Source organism: Schistocerca serialis, chromosome 2 (assembly GCF_023864345.2).
Source record: "Schistocerca serialis cubense isolate TAMUIC-IGC-003099 chromosome 2, iqSchSeri2.2, whole genome shotgun sequence".
NCBI classification, from domain to species: domain Eukaryota; kingdom Metazoa; phylum Arthropoda; class Insecta; order Orthoptera; family Acrididae; genus Schistocerca; species Schistocerca serialis.
The window spans coordinates 165,769,542-165,787,233 of NC_064639.1; the positions used below are offsets into that span (position 1 = coordinate 165,769,542).

A 17,692-nucleotide genomic window follows, 5' to 3' on the forward strand; every position below is an offset into this window, starting at 1 on the left:
CTGATACGGCAAAATCCAGAAAAATGGGAGAGAATAAGTTGCAATATTATATTCAAAATGTTTTCTTACCAGTTGCAGAAAATAATTGCTGGCTCTTGGCCTGGACATAAAAACATCTCCATCTTAGAAGGACGATGAAAAGAAGTTTAATATAATTCGGATTCCATGCAGAACTAACAGTGTGATTCAGCCTCTCAATAAAGAAACTTTTCAACAATGTAAAGCATTTTGCAGAAAATTGTTGGACAATACAATTTCTGAAAGCCCTTTGTCACTTCAAGTTCATCAATAGAACAGTATCGTTAATTCTCAGACATTTGTGCACCATCATTACGCATAACCATGTTTTCATCAAGTACATCTCATAATCAGCCCAGTATGCAAACCCAAGAACCAATTTCCTAGAGTTCATTCACCCAGTATTTGAGAATGATAGCAGTAGGCGACTTCCATTAAACTTAACACATAATTTGAAACCTCTGCAAAAAATTTTATCACTGAGACCCCCACAAAATGTGTTCATATAGAAAAACCTCACCATCAGGAGTAACATCTTAAATTATTACTTCTTTAATACTAATCTTATTTGCAACACATTTTTCAGACAGTATCCACTTATACTACTGAACGTAGCAGCAAAAATTTATAATTGTTTGACACATCCTTCAGGAGACATAACATCATAAATACTGAAAGAAGCCAAAAACAAACTTTTGCTTAAAATGGAGCACAAATTAGCCAAATTACACTCTTCCAGTGTTCGATAATGAAAGCACTTAGTGACTTCCAATGAACTTTATACATAATTTCAAATCTTTTCTAAATTCTTTCTCACTTACATGTTTAAGGACACTATTTAACACATTATCCCTTTGCAAAGTAATCATTGGAGTACAATTCTTTAAAGAACTGGGGGTGGTAGGTTTATTGGTGTTGAGTAAGCTCTGAATTAAAAGGGGGTAGATAATCCAGTCTGGATTATCTGTACATAGTTCCACAGTTTTTGAAAAAATGAAACCAAAGTCTGAAGTACAGGGTGTACATAAAGTCCAGGAACAGTTTCAATTATTCATTGCACAAGAACTAAACATTGTACAGATGTCATACATATTGCATTTTGAAGAGAAACTCTGAAAGAGTTTTTTGTACAAACATTGAATATGCAAACACTGAGTGACCTGCCAGATGTCAATACGGTAATCGAATTCTTGCCATACCCACCCCAGCATGGCATCGTCGACTGTGGCAGTCGCTTCCCGTATTCTCTCCCGGACCTCTGCTACATCACATGGTAGAGGTGGTACATACACCAGATCTTTAATGTGTTCCCACAAAAAAAGTCACATGGAGTGAGATCTGGTGATCGGGGATGCCATTTCAGGAAACAGCTCCATCTGTAGCATGGCACCCGCACTCACCAACTTTGCGACTAGCCCTGACTATCGCCAAATTACCAAGCTATGCTGTGGCAGTATACACAGAGGAAAAAGATGCCACTTTCCTGTTTATACATTTACCTAGCCTTTTCCCTAGGAGCTAAAGTTTGATTATTTCCTGGAAGCAACTGATATGAAATACTCTTTGTAAATAAGGTGTATATTTCCAGTAAGTGACCTTGAAGTAATGAAGTGTACTTTAACTGTGACATTTAGCATGTTTTGTAAAACTATAAAACAGCAATTTCTGGTAAAAACTTGTGCATTTTTGATTATCCATGTCTTAAAATTACCTATGAAGCCTCAAGTTCACATAAACTTGAATAACTGGGAATTTACTGTATGTTAAGAAGAAAAATATCTGATACATACCTGAGAGTCTGTGAACAGAAATACAACATGCTGATCAGAAGAACATGTCCGTTTCAAAATTGTTTTTATGTCTTCATGCCATTCTGTCATCCCATATAATTTTGTTATTTCAACCTATGAGTAATAACCAGAAAGAAAGTTAATTATATTTTATTCAAACAAAGAATAATATCAATTTATTTTCATCTACCGTACAAATGTATGTAATACATCAAGAAGAAAAGAAAGAAATTATATTTTCTATGACACGGTATCAAAAAGTTATTCTTTCGATAAATCCTGGTGGTTTGGGACACATGTAAAGTAATTTTTATTCTGTGGTACAAAATAAATATGTTAGCGATTAATGTGTATGATTTATGACAAATTCTAAGTGAATCAAGAGACAGTTCACTAAAATAAACACTAAGCCTTACAGCATTAACCCTAAATCACTTTCCTCAGATCATTATCATCACAGACAGGGAATTTCAATGAAGAAAGTATACAAAAATGCTTTCCAAGCTATAGCGTTAGTCTCCAGAGTTGAGGCAGTTTTGCAGAAAACTAGACATACTTACATCTACAGCAAACACTATAGCTCAAGTACTTTCTTTTATTCCATTATCAGTAATCTTATTATTTATAAGGTTCAGGTACCTCAGACAGTAAAAACAGAGTTCCTGTAGGACCACAAGGTAGTCTGTCTGTGTGTATGTCTGTACATCTGTTAGGATCCTTTTTCCTCTGATAAATGGGTGGATATATTAAGCTGAAATTTAAGTTAAATACTAAGGTGTATGGTCACTTGGCAGTGTAAATAATTTAAGATTCTAAAACAATGCAGTCATAGACCATGGACCTTGCCGTTGGTGGGAGGCTTGCGTGCCTCAGCGATACAGATAGCCGTACCGTAGGTACAACCACAATGGAGGGGTATCTGTTGGGAGGCCAGACAAATGTGTGGTTCCTGAAGAGGGGCAGCAGCCTTTTCAGTAGTTGCAAGGGCAACAGTCTGGATGACTGACTCATATGGTCTTGTAACACTAACCAAAACGGCCTTCTTGTGCTGGTACTGCGAACGGCTGAAAGCAAGGGGAAACTACGGCCATAATTTTTTGAGAGGGCATGCAGCTTTACTGTATGGTTAAATGATGATGGTGCCATTTTGGGTAAAATATTCCGGAGGTAAAATAGTCCCCCATTCGGATCTCCGGGCAGGGACTACTCAAGAGGATCAGGAAAAAGAAAACTGGCGTTCTACGGATCGGAGCGTGGAATGTCAGATCCCTTAATCGGGCAGGTAGGTTAGAAAATTTAAAAAGGGAAATGGATAGGTTAAAGTTTGATTTAGTGGGAATTAGTGAAGTTTGGTGGAAGGAGGAACAAGACTTCTGGTCAGGTGACTACAGGGTTATAAACACAAAATCAACTAGGGGTAATGCAGGAGTAGGTTTAATAATGAATAGCAAAATAGGAATGTGGGTAAGCTACTACAAACAGCATAGTGAACACATTATTGTGGCCAAGATAGATACGAAGCCCACACCTACTACAGTAGTACAAGTATATATGCCAACTAGCTCTGCAGATGAAGAAGAAATTGAAGAAATGTATGATGAAATAAAAGAAATTATTCAGATTGTGAAGGGAGACGAAAATTTAATAGTCATGGGTGACTGGAATTCAGCAGTAGGAAAAGGGAGAGAAGGAAACATAGTGGGTGAATATGGATTGGGAATAAGAAATGAAAGAGGAAGCTGCCTGGTAGAATTTTGCACGGAGCGCAACTTAATCATAACTAACATTTGGTTCAAGAATCATGAAAGAAGGTTGTATACATGGAAGAAACCTGGAGATACTGACAGGTTTCAGATAGATTGTATAATGGTAAGACAGAGATTTAGGAACCAGGTTTTAAATTGTAAGACATTTCCAGGGGCAGATGTGGATTCTGACCACAATCTATTGGTTATGACCTGTAGATTAAAACTGAAGAAACTGCAAAAAGGTGGGAATTTAAGGAGATGGGACCTGGATAAACTGACTAAACCAGAGGTTGTACAGAGTTTCAGGGAGAGCATAAGGGAATAATTGACAGGAATGGGGGAAAGAAATACAGTAGAAGACGAATGGGTAGCTTTGAGGGATGAAGTAGTGAAGGCAGCAGAGGATCAAGTAGGTAAAAAGACGAGGGCTAGTAGAAATCCTTGGGTGACGGAAGAAATACTGAATTTAATTGATGAAAGGAGAAAATATAAAAATCCAGTAAATGAAGCAGGCAAAAAGGAAGTGCAAAATGGCTAAGCAGGCATGGCTAGAGGACAAATGTAAGGTTGTAGAGGCTTATCTCACTAGGGGTAAGATATATATAGCCTACAGAAAAATTAAAGAGACCTTCGAGAAAAGAGAACCACTTATATGGAAATCAAAAGCTCAGATGGAAACCCAATTCTAAGCAAAGAAGGAAAAGCAGAAAGGTGGAAGGAGTATATAGAGGGTCTATACAAGGGCAATGTACTTGAGGACAACATTATGGAAACGGAAGAGGATGTAGATGAAGATGAAATGGGAGATATAATACTGCGTGAAGAGTTTGAGAGAGCACTGAAAGACCTGAGTCGAAATAAGGCCCCGGGAGTAGACAACATTCCATTAGAAATACTGAAAGCCTTGGGAGAGCAAGGCCTGACGAAACTCTACCATCTGGTGAGCAAGATCTTTCAAACAGGCGAAATACCCTCAGACTTCAAGAAGAATATAATAATTCCAATCCCAAAGAAAGCAGGTGCTGACAAATGTGAAAATTACTGAACTATCAGTTTAATAAGTCACGGCTGCAAAATACTAACACGGATTCTTTACAGACGAATGGAAAAACTTATAGAAGCCGACCTCAGGGAAGATCAGTTTGGATTCCGTAGAAATGTTGGAACACGTGAGGCAATGCTGACCCTACGACTTATCTTAGAAGATAGATTAAGGAAAGGCAAACCTACGTTTCTAGCATTTGTAGACTTAGAGAAAGCTTTTGACAATGTTGATTGGAATACTCTCTTTCAATTTATGAAGGTGGCAGGGGTAAAATACAGGGAGCGAAAGGCTATTTACAATTTTTACAGAAACCAGATGGCAGTTATAGGGGTCGAGGGGTATGAAAGGGAAACAGTGGTTGGGAAGGGAGTGAGACAGGGTTGTAGCCTGTCCCCAATGTTATTCAATCTGTATATTGAGCAAGCATTGAAGGAAACTAAAGAAATATTTGGAGTAGGTATTAAAATCCATGGAGAAGAAATAAAAACTTTGAGGTTCGCAGATGACATTGTAATTCTGTCAGAGACAGCAAAGGACTTGGAAGAGCAGTTGAATGGAATGGATAGTGTCTTGAAAGGAGGGTATAAGATGAACATTAACAAAAGCAAAACGAGGATAATGGAATGTTGTCGAATTAAGTCGGGTGATGCTGAGGGAATTAGATTAGGAAATGAGACACTTAAAGTAGTAAAGGAGTTTTGCTATTTGGGGAGCAAAATAACTCATGATGGTCAAAGTAGAGAGGATATAAAACGTAGACTGGCAATGGCAAGGAAAGCATTTCTGAAGAAGAGAAATTTGTTAACATCGAGTATAGATTTAAGTGTCAGGAAGTCGATTCTGAAAGTATTTGTATGGAGTGTAGCCATGTATGGAAGTGAAACATGGACGATAAATAGTTTGGACAAGAACAGAATAGAAGCTTTTGAAATGTGGTGCTACAGAAGAATGTTGAAGATTAGGTGGGTAGATCACGTAACTAATGAGGAGGTATTGAATAGGATTGAGGAGAAGAGAAGTTTGTGGCATAACTTGACTAGAAGAAGGGATCGGTTGGTACGACATGTCCTGAGGCATCAAGGGATCACAAATTTAGCATTGGAGGGCAGCTGCAGCGTGGAGGGTAAAAATTGTAGAGGGAGACCAAGAGATGAATACACTAAGCAGATTCAGAAGGATGTAGGTTGCAGTAGGTACTGGGAGATGAAGAAGCGTGCACAGGATAGAGTAGCATGGAGAGCTGCATCAAACCAGTCTCAGGACTGAAGACCACAACAACAACAACAACAACAACAACAACAACAACAGCTTGTATGTGGAAACATGTTATTTTATTTATTTATGTTGTATGGCAAGTTGTTGATGTATTATTTTTGCTACATTGTCTTGCCTTCTGGTGTATTCTGTATTTGCTAGTATTGTACATCCACTTGTGATGTGATCTACTGTTTTTATTTGTTGTTTGCAAAGTCTGCATTTATCTGTTGTGGTATTGGGATCTTTAATATATGCTTGCTGTGATATCTGTTGTTTATTGTTTGATCTTGTATTGCAATCATGAATCCTTCCAGCTCGCTGTATATATTGCCTTTTCGTAGCCATGTTGATCGATGTGTGGCTGTGTTAGATGATACGGGTGCTTGCCATGTAGTGTTTTCTTTTTCCAATTTATTTTCTTTGTATCTGTTGATGTTGTGTGATTTAAAGGGTTGTAGAAGTGGGTATGAAATTGCAATGGTGTAGCCGATGTATTTATATGAGTGATTGCTTTGTGTATTTTGCTAGTTTCTGCTCGTTCTATGAAGAATTTTCTTAAATTGTCTACCTGTCCGTAATGTAGGTTTCTTTATGTCGATAAATCCCCTTCCTCCTTCCTTTCTGCTTAATGTGAATCTCTCTGTTGCTGAATGTATGTGATGTATTCTATATTTGTGGCATTGTGACCGTGTAAGTGTATTGAGTGCTTCTAGGTCTGTGTTACTCCATTTCACTACTCCAAATGAGTAGGTCAATATGGGTATAACATAAGTATTTATGGCTTTTGTCTTGTTTCTTGCTGTCAATTCTATTTTCAGTATTTTTGTTAGTCTATGTCTATATTTTTCTTTTAGTTCTTCTTTAATATTTGTATTATCTATTCCAATTTTTTGTCTGTATCCTAGATATTTGTAGGCATCTGTTTTTTCCATCGCTTCTATGCAGTCGCTGTGGTTATCCAAAATGTAATCTTCTTGTTTAGTGTGTTTTCCCTTGACTATGCTATTTTTCTTACATTTGTCTGTTCCAAAAGCCATATTTATATTACTGCAGAATACTTCTGTTATATTTAGTAATTGGTTGAGTTGTTGATTTGTTGCTGCCAGTAGTTTTAGATCATCCATGTATAGCAAATGTGTGATTTTGTGTTGGTATGTTCCAGTAATATTATATCCATAATTTGTATTATTTAGCATGTTAGATACTGGGTTCAGAGCAAGGCGGAACCAGAAAGGACTTAATGAGTCTCCTTGGTATATTCCATGCTTAAACTGTATTGGTTGTGATGTGATATTATTTGAATTTGTTTGGATATTAAGTGTGGTTTTCCAATTTTTCATTACTATGTTTAGGAACTGTATCAATTTAGGATCTACTTTGCATATTTCCAATATTTGTAGTAACCATGAGTGGGATACACTATCAAAAGCTTTTTGGTAATCAATGTATGCGTAGTGTAGTGACCTTTGTATGGTTTTAGCTCGATATGTCACCTCTGCATCTATTATCAGTTGCTCTTTACATCCTCATGCTCCTTTGCAGCAGCCTTTTTGTTCTTCATTTATAATTTTGTTCTGTGTTGTATGTGTCATTAATTTCTGTGTAATGACTGAAGTTAATATTTTGTGTATTGTTGGTAGGCATGTTATGGGGTGATATTTTGCTGGGTTTGCTATGTCTGCTTGATCTTTAGGTTTCAGATAAGTTATTCCATGTGTAAGTGTATCAGGGACTGTTTATGGGTCTGAAATGTAACTGTTAAATAATTTATGATATGGTTATAATAGAGGGAAACATTCCACGTAGGAAAAATATATCTAAAAACAAAGATGATGTGACTTACCAAATGAAAGTGCTGGCAGGTCGACAGACACACAAACAAACACAAACATACACACAAAATTCAAGCTTTCGCAACAAACTGTTGCCTCATCAGGAAAGAGGAAAGGAGAGGGAAAGACGAAAGGATGTGGGTTTTAAGGGAGAGGGTAAGGAGTCATTCCAATCCTGGGAGCGGAAAGACTTACCTTAGGGGGAAAAAAGGATGGGTATACACTCGCACACACACACACATATCCATCCACACATATACCATAAGTCTTTCCGCTCCCAGGATTGGAATGACTCCTTACCCTCTCCCTTAAAACCCACATCCTTTCGTCTTTCCCTCTCCTTCCCTCTTTCCCGATGAGGCAACAGTTTGTTGCGAAAGCTTGAATTTTGTGTGTATGTTTGTGTTTGTTTGTGTGTCTGTCGACCTGCCAGCACTTTCATTTGGTAAGTCACATCATCTTTGTTTTTAGATATGTTAAATAATTTAGTTAGATGTGAATGTGTTGAGGTGAACTACTTTAGCCAGAAATTTGCTAGTTTATCTTTTCCAGGGGCTTTCCAATTGTGCGTAAAATTAACTGTTCAGGTGGCTTCATGTTACAAAATTATCACTTCAGGCATTTGTGGTATCATCTTGTATGTGTCTGTTTCTGCTTGTATCCACCGTACATGTCTCTTATGTTGTACCAGGTTTGACCATATATTGCTCCAGAAGTGTTCCATGTCTGTTATGTTTGGTGGATTGTCTATTTTAATGTGTGTGTTATCTATTGTTTGGTAAAATTTCTTTTGGTTTGTGTTGAATGGTTGGTTTTGTTTCCTTCTATTTTCACTTTTTTTATATCTTCTAAGTCGTTTGGCCAATGTTTGTAATTTCTGCTTCTTTTCATCTAATTGCTCTATCGCTTCTTGTGAGATTTTACCTAAACTTTTTCGTTTTTTGCCTGATATTTCAAGTCTTATAAATTGTGTTAGCTGTCCAATGTCTTTTCTCAGTTTTTCTATTCTGATCTGCAGCCTATGTTGCCATGCTGGTTTTGTGGGTTTCTTCTGTGTGTTGGTTGGTTCTGATCTCTGCCTAGTGTGTATATTTAGTGTAGTGAGTGCTCCTATATAAACCAGTAGTTGTAACTCTTCCACAGTTGTATTTTCATTTATTTTGTTGTGTATGATTGTGTTGATAGTTGTTATTGTTGTTTCAACTTGTGGGTTATTTGGTGGTCTATGCAAGAATAGTCTAATGTCTGTATTTGTGTCTGTGTATTCGATATATGACAGCTGAAATTTTTCTTCTATATCTAACATGTGTGTCACTTCGTGTTCTATTTGTGCTTGTTCTGGTGGCTGTCTTAAGATTTCGTTTTCCTCTGATTGTTTAATTGATGTGTGTTGCTCTTTGTTTGTTTGCTCTGGGATGTTTGAGTCCATTACTGTATTTTCTTCGTCTTCTGATTGCACATTATTTTGTTCCAATATTTGTTGTACTTGTTGTTTGATGTTTTCTAATTCTGACTAGGGTATCCTGTTATTTTTTATTATTACACGGATCTGACCAGCTAGTTGTTGTTCTGTTAAAAATTTTAATTCTGGGTATCTGGTAATAAATGTTGTGTATACTTGTGATCTGTATCTGGTTGTGTTGGTTCCTAAGTTTGTTGCTTGGTAATAACAGAACATAAGGTGTCGGTTAACTTCATCTGACCATCACATCCTCTGTCTTTGTTTTCTTCTAGAGCGGTTGCAGGAAGCATATCCTGTAAAACACCTCTATTAGGATTTAAATGATTTTCCGTATGGCTAGCAGTGTCGCTACCATTGTGGACGGGCATAGGGTTCAAGCAGTGTCCCCGACCATGACAGCGCTTGTCCGAGGCTTCATTAGTTCTGTCCTGAACCAACTAATCCCACTAAAAGAGGGTTTAGCACTATTAGTGGTTTGTTCTTTTCGTCGCCTTTTACGACTGGCAGAACATACCAGAGGCCTATTCTTTTCCCGGGCCTCCACGGGGTTTATTATTATTATTATTATTATTACTATTATCTATGTACAAAATTAAGTTTGTAGGAAATCTTCAGAGCGTGAGTCCTGCTCACACTAGACTTGTCCGTGGGCTTTCATTTATTTTTTAAATTTTTTAAATGAAATTGAAGTTACTTTCTCAATGATCCTCACAGATCTTTATTATATAGCTGTTCACTATTTTTTCTTAAATCACTGCTACTAGAAGCTCAACACTTAGAACTTGTAAAACAATGTTCAGTGTCAATTTCAATAAAACCTATACTGAAATGATCTATTTTAAACCATTAGTGCCCAGATTCAGATTAATGGTACATAATTAACTTGTTGTTGTTTTAGTTGTGGTCTTCAGTCCTGAGACTGGCTTGATGCAGCTCTCCATGCTACTCCATCCTGTGCAAGCTTCTTCATCTCCCAGTACCTACTGCAGCCTACATCATTCTGAATCTGCTTAGTGTATTCATCTCTTGGTCTCCCTCTATGATTTTTACCCTCCACGCTGCCCTCCAATACTAAATTGGTGATCCCTTGATGCCTCAGAACATGTCCTACCAACCAATCCCTTCTTCTGGTCAAGTTGTGCCACAAACTTCTCTTCTCCCCAATCCTATTCAATACTTCCTCATTAGTTATGTGATCTACCCATCTAATCTTCAGCATTCTTCTATAGCATCACATTTCAAAAGCTCCTATTCTCTTCTTGTCTAAACTACTTATCGTCCATGTTTCACTTCCATACATGGCTACACTCCATACAAATACTTGCAGAATCGACTTCCTGACACTTAAATCAATACTCGATGTTAACAAATTACTTTTCTTGAGAACCGCTTTCCTTGCCATTGCCAGTCTACATTTTATATCCTCTCTACTTCGACCATCATGAGTTATTTTGCTCCCCAAATAGCAAAACTCCTTTATTACTTTAAGTGTCTCATTTCCTAACATAATTCCCTCAGCATCACCCGACTTAATTCGACTACATTCCATTATCCTCGTTTTGCTTTTGTTGATGTTCATCTTATACCCTCCTTTCAAGACACTGTCCATTCCGTTCAACTGCTCTTCCAAGTCCTTTGCTGTCTCTGACAGAATTACAATGTCATCGGCGAACCTCAAAGTTTTTATTTCTTCTCCATGGATTTTAATACCTACTCAAAACTTTTCTTCTGTTTCCTTTACTGCTTGCTCAATATACAGATTGAGTAGCATCGCGGAGAGGCTACAACCCTGTCTCACTCCCTTCCCAAGCACTGCTTTTCATGTCCCTCGACTCTTATAACTGCCATCTTGTTTCTGTGCAAATTGTAAATAGCCTTTCGCTCCCTGTATTTTACCCCTGCCACCTTCAGAATTTAATTAACTTGTTATGCTTATTTTAACTTGTTATGCTTATTTCAGCAATGTTGAACATCAGTTCTTTCATTCCTGTGCTAGTTGGCATCAGGTGCAATCCACTATTGGGAACAACTTGGTAACAGAATGCAAACATTTTTTTCTATAACCTTAACATCATCATGTGATGTTTCTGTCTTTTGGTACAAAAGTATGAAACCTGTTGATATAAATGTATGAAGGTATGTTGGAACAAAATGCCTCCAAATTTTTTGTGTGATAATTCATATAGCTTTTTTTAAATTAAACAAATTCTATTAACATTCTACATCTTTATTCTTCATATCTACATATTTATTTCTCACCATAGTCACTCTAGCAATAAACAATACCTCAAAATGAAAGTCCAGTTTGTTGATACTGTCACTGTAGAACATTTGACTTTGTTGATGGAGCCACAACGTCTCCTCTGCTTGCACTGCTTCATCACTATCAAAGTGAAGTCCTTGAAGGACGGAGATGAAAATTGAATGGGACCATGTCAGGACAGGGGGCATCATGATCAATGACAGTGAACCCAAGGCACTGGATTGTTCCACATGTCATAGTGCTCATGTATGGTCTGGCATTGGCACACTGAAGCAGAAGGTGTTCCATGTATGTACAAACTCTTTGGACTCGAAACTCGATTACAGCATGCTGTTTCTCGACCACCAACATCGTTACATTAGACACCACCATGTTACACGCTACAATTCAGAGCCCTCTAGTGGCAGTAATACAAATATGTAAACATGAAGAATAAAGATGTAGAATTTTAATAATATTTGATTTATTTAAAAATCTTCAAGAGTTTTCACATAAAAAATGCAGAGATATTAATTTTCAGCAAGCCCTCATATGTTTTGTTCTGAACACTACTACAATCACATATATGTTGACACATCATATTAAAACTAGAAAGGTAAAAACTGCTTTTTCACTTGAAATGCTTTTCTCAACGTAGCAAACAAGCAAAAAGTGATAAACGTAAAAAGATAATAATGTGGGCACTAATGGGTAAAACAATGTAGATGATTTTATTCAGAAAAATGGCATTAAGGCAATGTATTTCCTTAATTTTAATATGTTATTTATTCCATCAATTATATTGTTTGCCTTCTGCACATCTTTGAGTGAGTTAATATGGTTAGTATGTAAGTAAGTAGCGTAACTTTTTTCTTCTGATTATGGTGACTATAATAACCAGGTAATTATGTTTTACATACTTTAATATGTTCATATTCACAATTTCATGAGTAATATGGTATTAAATGTGTTCCCATTTCTTTTTACATGTTCCACATCCTTGTTGAGTGATTTTGTTACAAAATTACCAACTAAGCAAGTTTGGGAGTCACAACCATTTAGTGTGAATGTAAAGCATAAGCAGTTCTATTCTGAAAATGTAAAACTAAAATGAAAATAGACAGAGAGGAATAATATGGATCAAACATGAAAAGTGAAATGAAAAGACAGCTAGGGAGAGAAAACACTCTTCAGAATGTTTTTGTTTCCTCTTTTACAGATTTTAGAACCAACAGAGATGACAAGTCATGTTAGGAAAATCCTAAGATCTTAATCAAAATTTTACACTGTGGTTTTATTGCAGTTTCTCCTAAGCACAAATTAATGTATTAGTAAGTGCATCATTGCCATGTGTCACAGAAAGAAGAATGATAAGACTTCGCAGTAAGTAAGCATTAAGACAGTGAGGCAGCAGACAAAGGAGACAGCAGAAAATCATGGAAAAGGTAAACTGCAGAAAGTCATATATGTTTCATTTGTGTCACCATTTATAACATACTCTAAATCATGATGTAATATATGCAATATCTTGTATTCTTCTGATAGTCCCTAACACCACAAAACCATTCTCACTGACACTTCAATTGCAGTATTTAGTATTAGTAGTGGTAGTTTTATTCAGTAATGGATCATTTTTATGAGTTTATTCGATGGTCATGTTATTACAGTTACACAACAAGAAAATGTGTAATTCAGATATACAGGCATTACATACTGGTCTAGTTTGACATGGGTAGGACAGTTAGTTGGCCATGGCCTTACTGTAGGAACCATTGGCACTTCTGTGAAGTAACTTAGGAAAACCACAAGAAATCTACATCAAGATGGCTGGATGCAGATTAGAGCCTCCATCCTCCATTAGCATCCTTCCACAATGAATTAGGTGTTGAAATCAAAAAGAAGACAATTTTTTTATTTACCGGGTGATCAAAAAGTCAGTATAAATTTGAAAACTTAATAAACCACGGAATAATGTAGATGGAGAGGTAAAAATTGACACACACGCTTGGAATGACATGGGGTTTTATTAGGGGAAAAAAAAAAAAAAAAAAAAAAAAAAGTTCACAAAATGTCCGACAGATGGAGCTGGACAGCAGAACGTCAGTGACTGTGCATGACAATCGTGTATGAAACGAGCTGTAATGAGAGAGAGAATCAGATGCGCCAGCAGTCGCAGCATGTTGATGTTACCTGAAAAGGCGCTTTTAGTGAAACTGTATTATCAGAATGGGAAATGTGCTAGTTCAGCGTTACATTCCTATCACCATAGGAAGGGGATTCGAATGGATAAAGGTCTGTTGACAAATGCAGCTGTGGTGAGAATGATTTCAAAGTTCGAAGCCACGGATTGTTTAGATGATAGATCCCGCAGTGGCCGACTGAGCACAAGGCATAATGCTGCTGAGACAGTTCAGGAAGACATGGAGACTCTAGCGGGTTCGTCTATGCATGGGGAAGTCAGCACTCGTGCAGTTGAACGTCGCAACGGCATTCCATACACTACTGTTTGTTTGGCACTGAGGCGTACCCTCCGATGCTATCCGTACAAAATCCATCGGCATCATGAACTGTTACCTCACGATTTAGTGAAGCGGAGGGTATTTGCGGTGAGGGAGTTTCAAAAGATGGTGGAAGATGATGATTGGTTGAGTAACATGTTGTGGACCTTCAAAGCTCATTTCACGCTCCGAGTGTCTGTCAATGCCCACAACTGCAGAATTTGGGCTACCGAAAACCCTACAACTGTCGTGGAAACTTCACTGCACGACGAGAAAGTCACGGTATGGGTTGGATTTACCACATCTACCATTACTGGGCCGTTTTTCTTCGAGGAAATGCTTGATTCTGGTTTTGTAACTGCTACCGTGATGGGTGAGAGGTATGCCAATATTTTACGGAATCGCATCACCCCCAGCCTGGCTGATACACACCTGCTGGAACGTATGATGATTATGCAGGATGGCGCTCAACCCCATATTGCTAGACGCGTGAAAAATCTCTTGCGCGTGTCGTTTGGTGATGATCGTGTGCTCAGCTGCCACTTTCGTCATGCTTGGCCTTCCAGGTCCCCAGACCTCAGTCCGTGCGATTATTGGCTTTGGGGTTACCTGAAGTCGCAAGTGTATCGTGATCGACCGACATCTCTAGGGATGCTGAAAGACAACATATGACGCCAATGCCTCACCATAACTCCGGACATGCTTTACAGTGCTGTTCACAACATTATTCCCTGACTACAGCTATTGTTGAGGAATGATGGTGGACATATTGAGCATTTCCTCTAAAGAACATCATCTTTGCTTTGTCTTACTTAGTTATGCTAATTATTGCTGTTCTGATCAGATTAAGCGCCATCTGTCGGACATTTTTTGAACTTTTGTATTTTTTTGGTTCTAAAAAAAATCATGTCATTCCAAGTATGTGTGTCAATTTGTACCTCTCTATCTACATTATTCCATGATTTCTTCAGTTTTCAAATTTATACTGACTTTTTGATCACCTGGTATTATTGATTGCAGAGCCTTGGTGTATAGTTTTCTAGAAAATACAAATGAACATTATGGTGCAATAATGTGCTGTGAAATGACAGAGGTGTTTTATTATTAATTAGTTGTATTACATTTTTTACTGAAACCCTACTCTGGGTTATCAATGTAGTCCTACACTGTATACAGCATATTGCTCAACAGATACTTTTAACTGTCTTTTAAATAAGTTTGAGTAATATCGTTAATCTCCTTGGGCAATTAAATGCACAACTTTATTCCATTATAGACAAAGATGTTTTGAGTTTTAGGTTTCTTCTTTCTTGGTAAATGTAAATTTAGTTAGAATCATTTGTGCAGTAATTGTCAAGGGAGTTTTTTATAGGCATAAGTGACTGGTAAATGTACTCATACAGTGCAGATAGCATCCCCATTGTTTTGAATAGATCTTTACAATGAGCCTGAATTCTATTTTTGGTTATTATTCACATGGTCCCATTCTGTAGCTTGGGAAGTCATTGATACATATTAGGTAAGTTATTCACCAAAGCTTAGCTTTATTTGAGGTTTGTGTTATCTGTACTCTTTCTACTCTAAATCTTACCACAGGTGGAGGGGTGGGATACAGCGGGAAGAACAGATGAAAATTTGAAATGCTATGTCATGGAACTATAGTGTGCAACAATAACTGTTTGGTGGAGGAACAGGAAAGGAAAGTCTGTGCCATTCATGTACAGTCAGAGGAAGCACAGAAGGGACTAATCAGGATCAAGGCGGACAGATGGAAGGAGGATGGTTAGAATTTACCAGCTGTTAGGAAGGAAGGTAGGACAAGAACATGATCAGATAATTTCATCATAAACACTGGAAACAGTGTCAAACAGTTTGAGACTTAAGCAGAGAAGAACCTTAGATAGCACTAGGAACAGGAAATGAGCAGCACACTACAATCATGAGCAAGAAGCCTAGGAGAGTTCAGAATGTTAGCAAGAAGAAAATACTGCAGATAGGTAGTAGCCAAGAATGAAATGTATGCCTCCATTTTAGGGAAATCAATGGGTATTGTAATAAGCTGCCAGTGTATTCAAACTAGGTGCAGTGAAAAGGGAGGGCGAGAACTTAGTGTCTTTAATTAGGATTTTACAAAGGAGGGCAAAAGAGGAGATAGTTATTGGAGTTGGAAAACACTTTGGACATGAATAGTACCTAATAATTTAGGTGGTGATCTGGAAATGATAGGCACCCTTAGTTATGGCACCAATGTGACCTTTGCCAACTTATTTTGGGATTATGATTGGCCACACATTAACAGAGCTGAGAGGTAAGTTAATGTAGGAAAAGAAACAGTATTGATCTCAGCTGAATCTGTGCATGTTGCAATGGTGCCAGTCAGAATTATTGATACATGTCATTTCACTATGCATGTCCTATACCTACAGAGGACAGAGAATGGAAACTAGGTACAGCTCATACATGAAAGTATAAGAGATGGCTCTTGGGCCACATTTTCTGTCCTGCTCACCATAGGTAGAACACAGTTTGTGGCAAATCACACTGGTGGTAACGCAGAGATGGCAGAATGAAAGAGCCAATTCCAGTGGTAAATGACAGCTGATTTTACAAAGCAAACAGATAAACAACATAAGTTCAGAGTGTATCAAAGTTATCTCAAGTGTATACAATAATCCAGGGAGTGATCCAAACCACAAACATAAATCAGGCAACATTGAGACTCTACTAATCAACGGTGAATAATTACAGGCTTCAGAGACCAGTGAGAGACTGTCTAGCAAGAGCCAGGCTAAGTTATTACATGGAAAACACTTGTCAGAGGCACCACAACCTGGTATGATTGGCACAGCTGCTGCACTTCATGTAGGTCTCCCTCTGAAGACACCACTTTCTAACCCAGCCAGAAGCCTCTGGCAGTATTCCTGCATCACTGTCCCCCATTCCTTGGTGAAGTTGGCTCAGGCCAGGGTGTTTTGATCCCTAGTGCCAGTAAGGGTGGGAGGGGTTTGGTACACAATGGTGTTATCGATTTCCCAGGCAGGCTAGCCTGAGTATCAGTAATGTGTTCTCCCTTCAACACTTGGGCTAGGTTGGAAACCCATAACACCATTGGATACCAAACCCCTTCCACCCTTAACTGCCACTTGGGGCCAATACACTCCGGCCTGAACCAACTTCACCAAGGAAGGGGAGAAAGTGATACAGGAATACCCACCAGAGACTCCTGGCTGGGTTAGAAAGTGGTGCCTTCAAGGGGAGACCGGCCAATCAACAGGATCTGGGACACAGCTAGGCCAGCCTGCAGGGGAGTGGGTGCCAGGATGTGATGGAGATAGGACCAATGGTTCAGCCACCATGAGCACCACAGGCTCAAAACACTTAACCTCTGTCAGTGATAAGGGGAGGGGTCAACACTGGTGAGGGTTGGAGCTAGAAGCACCACAGGGGCAGGAAGTAGTTCCATCTCTATAGACTCCCATTACCAGTAATTATCACTTTCCTGTCAATGACTAACATTAGGGCAGAGACTGTAGTGGTAAGAGGCAGGTTGCTTGTCCCTGGAGTGGTTGTGGAGGTCATGCCCAGTTGACATTAGAGGGGAAACGGCGGCAGGAGGGTACATAATGTTGCAGCCAGAGCTGATTCCGATGCCAGACAAGCTGCTCCTGACTAGTCACAATCTCAAACATCTGTGATTCCAACCTTGATGTCCTGCGTCCACCCACGGTTTTGGCTGAAAACATGAGTCCAGAAGTTGGAGCCCGTGCAGCAAAACTGTGGACAGGGGTTGTAAGCCCACT

At 38.4% G+C, this 17,692-nt stretch overlaps 1 protein-coding gene and 1 long non-coding RNA gene across 2 annotated transcripts in view; one reads left to right on the plus strand and one right to left on the minus strand.

Annotated features, from left to right (window-relative positions):
• LOC126456873 (dynein axonemal heavy chain 7-like) overlaps positions 1–17,692 on the minus strand; it is a 783,013-nt gene that overhangs the window by 442,692 nt on the left and 322,629 nt on the right. The window contains 1 exon segment of the mRNA XM_050092694.1: positions 1,809–1,922. Within this exon segment, the coding sequence (XP_049948651.1) occupies positions 1,809–1,922 (114 nt within the window).
• LOC126456874 (uncharacterized) overlaps positions 8,051–17,692 on the plus strand; it is a 392,629-nt gene continuing 382,987 nt past the window's right edge. The window contains exon 1 of the long non-coding RNA XR_007585395.1: positions 8,051–8,135. This is a non-coding gene — a long non-coding RNA (uncharacterized LOC126456874). The remainder of the gene's footprint in view (positions 8,136–17,692) is intronic.